The sequence below is a fragment of the Argentina silus genome (assembly GCF_951799395.1).
Source record: "Argentina silus genome assembly, chromosome: 14".
Lineage (NCBI taxonomy): Eukaryota > Metazoa > Chordata > Actinopteri > Argentiniformes > Argentinidae > Argentina > Argentina silus.
This window is the reverse complement of record NC_139668.1, coordinates 1,095,485-1,107,003: the sequence shown is the minus strand read 5'-3', so window position 1 is coordinate 1,107,003 and position 11,519 is coordinate 1,095,485. Positions and strand designations below refer to the sequence as shown.

General features: G+C 40.4%; 1 protein-coding gene across 5 annotated transcripts in view; it reads left to right on the top strand.

Moving 5' to 3' along the window:
- The first annotated feature begins 505 nt into the window (after positions 1–505).
- The window catches only part of samd12 (sterile alpha motif domain containing 12), a 101,508-nt gene continuing 90,494 nt past the window's right edge, over positions 506–11,519 (top strand). For 2 of the 5 annotated variants that reach the window (XM_083685208.1, XM_083685204.1), the window contains exon 1: positions 8,702–8,843. In XM_083685208.1, the coding sequence (XP_083541334.1) occupies positions 8,756–8,843 (88 nt within the window). In that variant the 5' untranslated portion in view covers positions 8,702–8,755. Of the gene's footprint in view, positions 630–5,333; positions 5,380–8,404; positions 8,844–9,528; positions 9,607–11,519 lie in introns of those variants that run through there. The other 3 variants (XM_083685206.1, XM_083685207.1, XM_083685205.1) reach the window with 3 other exon arrangements.

Here is an 11,519-nt window from a genome sequence, read left to right as displayed (position 1 = left end):
TTTAATCTACCCTATTCTACTGTGCTGCACTGGTCTTTCTGTTCTACCATGTCTCGTATTTCCTATAATATAATTTCCTTATATTACAGTTTATTTTCACTGTAATGCTACATTTTCATTGTATTGTTGTATTTTCATTGCATTGTTAAGCACCTTGTCTTGCAATTTTGCATGAAAGGCGCTATATAAATAAAGTCTGATTTGATTTGTTTTGATAAGGGTTCACCGTGCCAGACTGGTGATGCCACTGTACCAGAATTTAGGTAACTTTAAATTTTTCAGTGATAAGGGGCAGACCGCACCCGTATTATGTCTTTCCAATTCCTGTGTCACATCTGCAACTGGAAGCATTCATGCCATTTGTGGGTGTGTGTTGTCTTACCATATCTGTCTCTGTCTTCTCTCTCTCTTTCCTTATAGGAAAGGACATTAAAGGAAGCCCTGGAATGTATCTCAGTGGAAAGGTTCGTATGAGGTTGTCTGCTATATAAATGTGAGACAAGAGCATTGGGAGAGACTAGAAGGTAGTGATGCTTCTCATGCTGTGTCAGACCCGGATGCACTGACTGTCTTCTCTCTCTCCTCTGGCTCCATCATTGATTCCTATAGCTGGGTTCCATATGCAAAATGTGAGTATTATGTTATTTTGCCATTATCATTGAGAGGTACTGTAGCTATAGTAGTTGTTGTAGAATGATGTTTCTCAGTAATTTCCTAAGATAATAGCAAAGCAACTACATACAGTCATTGGTTTTTGTCAAACATTTGACTTAAATTAGTTTTTCAGCAATTTCACTAGTGTAGAGCAGTAATTAATATGCCAGGTAAGCAAATCATTTTCATATTTTAATAGTTATAATTATCATGAATAATTTACCAGATATGTGTTTTGAGATTTAATCAAAAGAACATACAGGAGGGAACAAGAATTTGGTTTGATAAATTATGTTGAGTTAAGTTTGTTAAGTTATGAAAATAATCTATGTTTGAGGGTGAAACGTATGAAGCGTATTGAGTTATTAACAATGATCATAGAATATCTGTCCTAGGTCTTCTGTAAGCTTGTTGTAAGCATTCAGTGAGTGTTCAAATGTTTTCCACTCAACAAATGCATTTTTGCTGCTCTACATTATGACCTGTATATTTGTGCCGCATTTTTGCATTCATGCCATTTCTGGATGTGTGTTGTCTTACCATATCTGTCTTCAAATATATGGAATACTGTACGTTGTACTCTTTGGTCTCCTTTGTACCTCCACCATAGCTCAGAGTGAGTGTCCTCCTACTATTATATCCTCTTAACTTATCTTTTTAAAACATTTTTATTTATCCTTTATTTAACCAGGGATGACACATTGAGGTGCTCATCTCTTTTGCAAGTGAGTCCTGGTCAAGAAGGCAGCATACTAAAAAAAACAAAAAAAAAACATATAGTATACAATTTGCTTGGTAAAAACAGTGCAAAACACATAGAAAAAAAGAGCTTCCTAGTTATGAAAGGTTAAAAACATGGGTAAAAAGCATGTGAACTCCATAGTCAACAGCCCTTCAATCTTGTATTTAAAATCATCAATCCAAATAAAACTTTCTAAGTTTCAAATTCTTTTGTAAAATGTTCCACGATTATGCGGCAGCATAGCTAAAAGCACTTTTATCAAATTCAGTTTGTGTGTTTGGAATGTTATATGAGATACAGTTCTGTGATCTCAGTCTATACTGACCATGTCTTGGTAGGGTGAGTAAGCTGCTAATGGAACATGGCAACTGCCCTAGAATGGAACACAATAGAGCACAAACATATACAAATGTGTCTGTCGTCTTACAGTTAAAGGTGGCCATCCTACTGACTGATAAAGTGTGCAGTGATGAGTTAGGAATCTAGAATTTGTGACAAATCTTAAAGCAGCATGGTATAGTGTGTGTAATGTGTGCAAGTAAGAACATGGGGCATTCATATATAAAATGTCACCATAGTCTAGCAAAGACAAGAATGTGGCAGCAACAAGGTTTTGTTCAAGCTTTAAATGAAAAAGCCCTGTTTCTAAAATAAAAGCCCAACTTCAGTTTAAGCTTTTTAGTGAGTTGTTCAATGTGGAGTTTAAATACAGGGTTTTATCAAGGTACAGCCCAAGTACATTATATGATAACACCATCTCTATTTGCTTATCTTGCAATGTGACTATACAGTCATGAGAAAAAGTTAGGACACCCCCCAAAATATTAAGTTATTCTCTTAAAAATATGGACATATCAATATGTTATCTTCTTTCTAACAATGTCTATAGATAAAGGGGATGTAATTGAACAAAAAACTATGAAAATGTAACTTTGTAATCATTTATTTAACGAAAAATTAACAATAATGCCAATTCCTACTGAGGAAAAAGTTAGGACACCCTATGCCCTAATAGCTAGTATTGCCCCCCTTGGCTGAAATAACCTCAATTAGACGTTTCTTATAACTGTCTACAGGTCTCTGACATCAATTGGGAGAAAGTTTTTCCCACTCCTCCTTGCAGAATTCTTTCAGCTGTGTGATGTTCGAGGGGTGTCTTGCATGCACAGCCAGTTTCAAATCAATCCACAGCATCTCAATAAGATTAAGATCCGGGCTTTGACTTGACCATTCCAGAACTCTCAATTTATTTTTCTTGAGCCATTCCTTGGTAGATTTACTGGAATGTTTTGGGTCATTGTCATGTTGCATGGTCCACATCTGCTTCAGCTTCAACTTTCGAACAGATGGTCTCACATTTTCCTCAAGCACCCTCTGATACAATACAAAATTCATAGTGGATTCTATGATGGTGAGCTGACCAGGCCCTGCTGCAGAAAAGCAGCCCCAAACCATGACATTTCCACCCCCATGCTTCACAGTTGGTATGAGGTTCTTGTTCTCAAATGCTGTCTTGGTTTTGCGCCAAACATGTTTACTCTTACTGTGCCCAAATAGTTCAACTTTGGATTCATCTGTCCAAAGCACATTGTTCCAGAAGTTCTGGTCTTTCTCTAGGTGTTCTCTGGCAAACTTTAGTCTTGCCCTGATGTTTTTTTTTGACAGCAGGGGTTTCCTCCTTGCACACCTCCCATGTAATGCAAACTTGTTCAGTCTCTTTCTTATGGTGGATGCATGTACTTTGACATCAATTGTGGCAAGAGATACCTGTAGGTCTCGTGATGACATTCTGGGATTGTTGGAGACTTCTTTAAGCATCTTTCGGTCAGCTCTTAGGCTGAACTTGCTTGGGCGGCCTGACCTGGCCATGTTGGTGGTGGTTTTAAATGTTCTCCACTTGTAAATTATTTTCCGGACAGTGGAATGGCCAATTTCGAATAGTTTGGAGATCTTTTTATATCCCTTCCCAGACTCATATGCATCTACAATTTTTCTTCTGAAGGCCTCAGAGAGCTCTTTTGATCTCGCCATGGTGATGCAACTCACTTCAACAATCAAGAGCAAACCAAACTAAATATCTGAGGCTTAAATAGGACAGGCTCCTCCAAAATCCTCTGTAACGATGTTCTAATCATTTGCACCTGATGTGGTGCTCTTTATTATAATTTTAGGCATTTTAAGTGGAACTAAATGTGGGGGTGTCCTAACTTTTTCCTCACAAGAAGATTGCATTTCTATTAATTACATTTTACCAATCATTTTTTAAATAATTTGTTTCAGTTGTATTTGTTTAGTTATATTACCTAAATTTTTCAATATTGTTCAAATGAATATCAAATGTCCATATGTTTGAATATGTTGAAGAAGACAAAGGTTTTCATAGGGTGTCCTAATTTTTTCTCATGACTGTATGTCCTAGTATCCTGTTTTTTGTGATTTTGAAAATACCATTTGCTTTGTTTTTCTGCATTTAAGACTAGATTGAGTTGAGAGAGGTTATGTTGAATTTCTTGTAACATGAAGTCAAATGAAGTCAAGTCTAGTTTATTCGTCATTACATTGAATACAAGTATACAATGCAACAAAATGGGGGTAGAACCTATTCTGAAACCTGTGGGTCCGGGACTGGATGCTTCGGTACCGTCAGATGGAAGCAGAGAGAACTGGGTGTGACTGGGCTGTTGTCCTTCCTGGCCTTCCTCTTACATCTCTCGGAGTAGATGGCATGGATGGCTGGGAGCTCACGGCCCATGATGGACTGGGCCATTTTCACCACTCTCTCACACAGTCGTGTACAGTGCAGCTGCCATACCAGGTGATGTAGCCGGACAGGATGCTCTCAATGGTGCGCCTGTAAAGGTTTGTGAGGATCTGGGAGGACATGCCGAATTTCCTAAGGAAAAACAGACGCTGGCTTGCCAACTTGATCACTGTGTGGGTGTGGTGTGACAATGTTAGATCCTTAGTGATGTGGACACCAAGAAACCTGAAACTGTTAACGCTATCCACTTCAGCCCCACCGATGTGGATGGGGGCGTGGCCAGTCACCAGTCTGCCAGGACATTTATCTCATCTCTATAGGCTGTCTCATTGTTGTTGGAGATCAGGACAATCACGGTGGTGTCATCAGCAAACTTGAAGACAGTGTTGGAGCTGTGCATGGCCACACAGTCATGGGTGAACAGGGAGTACAACAGGGGAATGAGCACACAGCCCTGGGGTGCCCCCGTATTGAGAGTCAGAGTGGAGGAGGTGGTGCACCCAACCCTCACCACCTGGGGTCTTCCCGTTAGGAAGTCCAGGATCCAATTACACAGGGAGGTGTTGAGACCCAGGTCCTTGAGCTTGGTGACGAGCTTGGAGGGGACTATGGTGTTGAATGCTGAGCTGTAGGCAATAAACAGCATTCTAACGTAGGTGCCCTTCTTGTCCAGGTGAGATAGAGCAGTGTATAGGGTGAGGGCAATGGCGTCATCAGTGGATCCAATATGCAAATTGGAGGGGGTCTAGTGTTGCAGGTAGACTTAACACCTCTCAAAGCACTTCATTATGACTGACATGAGAGCCACTAGAGCCTTCGTGGCCGCCTGCACTGTAGGCTTGCGGAACGAAAGCTCCCACCTAGCTGGGCTTTTCCTGTCCCTACCCATTCCCAAGAATTTTGCCTTCCCATGTTAAGCCAATGGATAAAATATCTATGCTTAATACATGGGATAGGTCTAGTGACAATTGTCACTGACAATTTGACTAATGACTAATTTAGGTTCAAGGTGGAAGGTTTCTTTATTATACCCTAGGGGAAATTAGTTTTGCAGCCAGGGTTCACAAAGACAGAATACAAAAAGGACAACATCACGACAACATCAGCACAATCAACACAATTTAGACAAATGTAAGCAAAATTACTTGACTGTTGGCACCTATACGTTTTCCTCAGGCCATGGCTTATGTCCCAATAACGACCATATCGGTAGCGGACCCACGTAAGTACAGTTATTACAACAGTACTACTAACTAACAAACTAAAATGATTTCCTACCTCATACTCCACACTCCACACATATTGGGTTGATACCCTGCAAGATTCAAATGCTTGGATTGGGAATTTTATCGCCAAGATAGTCCTTATTGCTTGATCCCCAAAAGTCCTTATGTTGTTTTTCACTTTACACGTCTTCACAACTAAACCCAGTGCTGAGTGTAGCCTATGTTGAAGTACAGTAGCCTAACAAAGCTATTGTAGCAAGAGTCAAAACTGAGTGTGCTGGAAAACCCTATCAGTGCATAGGTCAGATTTCATAGATCGAATGTCTTTTTCAGCTCTTTTTAAATACCTAACTGAAAACATAGTTTTTTTGTATTTAATACAGTGCATACATACTACAATAGTAGAGAGAGTGATGAGGGGGCCCCTCCCCAAAATAGTACTGGACTAAATGTGCAATAGATTCTTAGATTTCTAGTGCCCTTGGATTTAAGTTTGGAGCATATATACTGTAGCCAAAATCTCAGCCCTTTCCAAATTGAATAAAAAAAAATGAAATACTGATATCAATAAACAGCTTCAGCTTCCAGTTCCGCTACAACCACACTTGGTCCCCCGCTATGGAGTACAAGGGTGGCACTGCGCAGGTGATTGAGCTCTTTGAGGGCGAAGCCATCATTCAGGTGTCAGGGAAGTACGCTCACTATGTCCAAGTAGTGGTGTTCACCACTAACAGGGGGTGCAATCTCTCTGTGGGCCAGCCTAGTGGTTACTCCTACAATTTGTACCCCAGCCACAGCCAGGCTGAGCTGGTCTTCATCATTGGATGGTTCCATGTTGGCATCACTGTGGTGAATAGTGCCCCAAACAGCCTATACTGACAGAGAAAAGGCAGAGTTCCAGTTCTGGTCTGTGGAGCTAGCTACCACTATTGTTGATACTTTTGCACTTAGCTTAAAGCACTTTTCTTTGTGGGTTATTCAGCCTACTTTCACAGGGGTTCTTGGAAAAAGTTGGGTGTTCTTCTACAATCAATCAATCAATCAAGTTTATTTGTATAGCACTTTTTACATAAACAAATGTCACAAAATGCTTCACAACTAAATAAAACTAAACAATATAAACAATAAATACAATACAAACATATATATGATATGATCTAACACCAAATCATTGACCACCAGTAAGCCAAGGAAAAAACTCCCCAGAGGGGGAAAAATATAGGGCACAATGGCATGGAAAAACTCTGGTTCTGGTTCAAAACAAAATTGCCTCTAACAATACTACCTTTGTTGAAACATGTGCATTCTTATTTATGCAACCTTTTTCAGAGCATGCTTGTATTTCATTCACTCTCCCATGCTCACCCATAAGATTTTAGGCAAAAAGACTTCAAAACAAACACCAACTGAAGATGGTTCCTTTGTTCCCTTCAACTCCTACAGTATCATAACAACACTACTGCAACTGTATGTTGCTCATAGAGAGGGGTATTTAGATTGCAATGTATTAATGAGAAGAGTCAAGGAGCAGCAGACACACTTTCACTCATCAGTATGTTTGCTCTTCAATTGGGATGTTTCTGTTAATTTGCGGTAACACGGAATCGTGGTGGCTCTCTCAGTAATTTCATTCTGCCGATATGGCTCCCTGTCAAAATTAGTAACTACCATTGTGTTATGAGGACACCTGTAGTCATCAATCTGTCAATGACAAAAACAATAACAAAAAACAAAATCAGTTGGTCAGTCAGTTGAGGGGCATCATGGTGGTGTTGCCCATGTGATGGGTAGGTGTTGTGTGACATTCAGTGTCCAACTACCCCCTGTGTGCCCCAAGGAATGTGATGCCGTTTGTGTTGACACGTCCTCTGAGCAGCTTCAGTTTACTGTCAGCGTGTGTAGGGTTGAGGTTGAAGGATGGTGATCCTTGAGTTGGAAGATGTTGGAATTGCACAATATTCTATATGTGTTAGTCTCTCAGATCGCCCTTTCACCTAGTAGCAGTTCAACACAATGCAGAGAGACTGAATAACACCAGATGCTAGGGAAGGGGGGGTCAGCAGGAAAAACTAAGTATATGTTATAGATCAAATCACAGCAAAATGTAAATGTAAAGTCCTTTTTTGGCTACTAACCAACTAATTTTGTTTTCAGAGGGTTTTGTGTCAATGGGGTCCACCCAACACTTTAACTGCTATTTTGTCATGTCATTCAAAAAATGTTTGCCTACCCCCTTCCTGGATTATCTGCCTACCCTTTGACTGCCTACCTGTGTACCGAACCTTTTTGAAAGTAAAGACTATTGTATTGAATTTAAGTTTGTTTAAGTTGTGCATTTGAGTCCTCTGCCTGCATACTACAGTCATTACAGGAATTAGTTTATGATAAAACATAATTAAACTATCAACAATCAAATCAATACAACTACATGGCATTGGTGCAAGTTCATACATTATTTTCTAACCTCTACTTTCATTCACATAATTGCGACATTTAACTAATGTCAAAATGTCTGCATCTTTGAGAACTTACCCATTTACCATGGAGTGTGTTAGGCTAATGTAGCCAACAGTAAACACAGATTATGATAATTTTTCTCTTATACCATGACCTTTTTTGGGGGGCCAGAAACCATTACAAAGAAATCACTGTGTTCTACATGTCATTTGTTGATATAATACACATTTTATAATACAAAGAGCTGTATGAATTACTTTCACTTTCACAGTATAGTTAAGTGTATTGTCAAACCGGCAATATATATATTTTTTTCTTTTTTTGCGATTTTTCTTTCTTTGCTTCCTCATGCCAATGTTTTTTTCCCCTGGGTAGGTAGCTCTCACATTGTGTCCCAGTCAGGGGAGCATCACTGTCACACAAACACACATCTTCCAGGATATTGGAGGAAATAGTGAACTCAAACTGGCAGAGCAGACCTCACCTGACATACCACAGCCACACCTGTGATTTACAGAGCTGATACGCACGCACACACACGCCACAATTATGGTACACCATTTTGTGATGAGGAATATGCCAATAGACATATAGGCAATAACATTATATTATTATTATTAGATCTTCATCTCCCTTAATAGCCACTTACAGAGTCAGAAAAGGTTGATGTCAAAACATGTTCTTTGAAATGTAACTTCCTAATTGGTATTTCAAATCGCCTACACTCCCCACAATTCTTTGAGAGGCGGCTGTTGTGCGGTCGAGCTTGCCTGCAGCTAGTAACAAACGAAACCGTCAGGTACTATGAGAGTACGTACAATCCAACATTTCTGCTACGAAATGAATGATGCCCGAATGAATGGAGGAGCATAATGGCTGTCGAAGGTGAGATAACCTATTTATGCAAACGGCAGAATGGCTGTTTTTTTGTCATTTCAGCACAGAGAAGTGGCGTACACCATGGTAAAGCCACCGCTACGAGGTCTATTGATGGATCAAGCAGGTACATGGTTTATTGGGCACTGATGAGATGTGCGTGTTTCTTTCTTGCACTGTCAACTGTGAAAGCCTGTGATTGGATGATGTTGCACTCGTCTCTCCACATTTTCGGCCCGGTCATGTCATCTATGCCTACTGTACTGTTGATATGGATATCACATTGCTGTTCACGGGGTGGGAGAGTAGTCCATTCACATGTGATATAGATAGTATTATCGCGCAGGCGTCGGTATTTATGTCCACATTCGGAACGCGTGAAAACCCAGCGTTGATGAGAGAGAGCGATTAGATATATTAAAACATGTATATTGTGCATAAAACAAGTATTGACACAATATTCAGATCAGGATGAATGTAGAACTGAATCTGCGTAATTAATCTGACGTGCACTGTGCTCTGCACCTGTTCAAAAGGGATGCAGAAGCCCGCGGTGGACCATCTGTGTCCCAGCATCACCAAAACATGCCTCTGCTCTGACAGAAAAGGCTAGCTTCTCCATGCAAGATGAACCAGAACATTGCGCATCATTGCCACCCGCCTGTAGCGTATTCAAAGGGCGGTTTGGGGTTTCGCTTGTTTGGACATTTGCCATGTTGACAAGCGGATAGCCAAGAGTTTCGTAAGGTGCGCATTCAGGACATTCTGCGGGGATAACGACAAGCTGTATTCACTGCCCAGGTTCAGTTAAACCGCCCATCGTGTCGGGATGATCTGTCAGTCACCTCACCTTATCGGAGGCATTTTGTGGATTCAGAATCCAATGAGAGGTATGTAGGTTATGTTTAAAGATTTTAGCAGCTTTGAATGTACCACTTGTCATGATTTAGGGGGTATGAGGGGCATGCCAAAAGAAGAGGTTTTCTCTCCCTGTGATCAGATATGCAGCACCTGCTCTTCCATAAGTCTGTGCATGGCCCTGCAGATATGCCTGGCATGTGACTATGTAGTTATACAGGACAGGTTGCCTATCGCATGCTCAGGTGACGACAGGCTAACTTACTATCACTATCAGGTCCCACTGTTTATAGCAGGTACTATAGACCTTGTACTGTAGGCTATGTCACCTTTGAGCTCTAGGCCTACTATCTCCTGAATACACAGGGATACACGATAACATTTATTTACTCTTAAAAACAGACAGTGTAACAATTATCATAATGTAGCCTATTTCGTTCTATACATATACTCCTGGATCTATGTTTATTATAAAGGTGAAATGAGAAAAGGCTACTCAAAACTCCCCTATGACCAGACTGTAGACTCAATGAGTCATGGAGAACATGGACCAGAACACCATGATCACTCATGTCCTCTCCACATGCTATCATCAGCTCTGATACTACTTTCTCAACTGCAACATTTCTTCTGACAACATTATTTATTGATGTGTTAGTTGTATTGTAATTGAGGGATGTGCTTCATTATGGAACTGTATCTAAATTAACTGCTCCTATTTCACTTGTTAAACAACCAGAACTTGCTCAAGTCCCATAACTATATCATTACAAAACCATTTCTTACTACTGTATGCTAATGTCATGTTATACTATGTTACTTGAGTCATAACAACATTTCACAAGTTTAGAGTAATGTCAAGTTTTAACTCATTGTGCAGTAAAATACTGATTTATTACTTTGCAAAAAAGTTACAAATCCAATTCACTTAAATGATGCTGACACTTCAAGAGCCTTGCAGGACTGCATGTTGAAGTGTGAACTTCATATTAAGGGCATTGCTAAACTCTCACAAGGTCAGGTCTGATTTGGCTAGAGCTGCCCAAACATGCTTGTAACCTATCCAGACCAAATGTTTACGATATGGTATCTTCTGAACATAGCATTACAGCATTGTATGCAACCATATTTACTTGACTTGTATGATTTCTAGTCCAGGTACTTTAATCCTAGAAGAACTGTTATAATGAAATATATTCAGACACACTTAGGGCAAAATGCTGGGGGATAGAGTGATGATGTTAGACCAGGCAGACTGCTGGGGGATAGAGAGGTGATGTTAGACAGGCAGACTGCTGGAAGATAGAGAAGTGATGTTACTGTGGCTAGGCAGACTGCTAAGGGATAGAGAGGTGATGTTATTACACTGTGGACAGGCAGACTGCTGGAGGATAAAGAGGTGATATTAGACCAGACAGAATGCTGGGGGATAGAGAGGTGATGTTAGACCAGACAGACTTCAGGGGGATAGAGAGGTGATGTTAGACAGGCAGACTTCTGGGGGATAGAGAGGTGATGTTATTACACTGTGGCCAGGCAGACTTCTGGGGGATAGAGAGGTGATGTTATTACACTGTGGCCAGGCAGACTGCTTCAGAGATTGGTTATATCATGACAATGTAAGATAGTTATCGGATACACTCAGAGATGAATTACATTGTGTGTGTCAGAATAGGCCTATAGGCAAAACCCCTCCCCCAACATTCTTGGTTAATCCAATGCCTTTACTAATCTGCCCTGAGAGGATGACTCCACGTGACAAAGCACAATTTATTCTGCCTTGAGAATGGTGTGGAAGGCATGGTGTCGCTTCATGACAATCTGTATAAAGACAGATGTACAGCTGCATGCTACATGACAGTGAAGGCTTATTTAGCCCATCCAAACATACGTTGTTATGACTGCTTATGTCATCTGTTATGTCATACTAAGGACACCATAAACA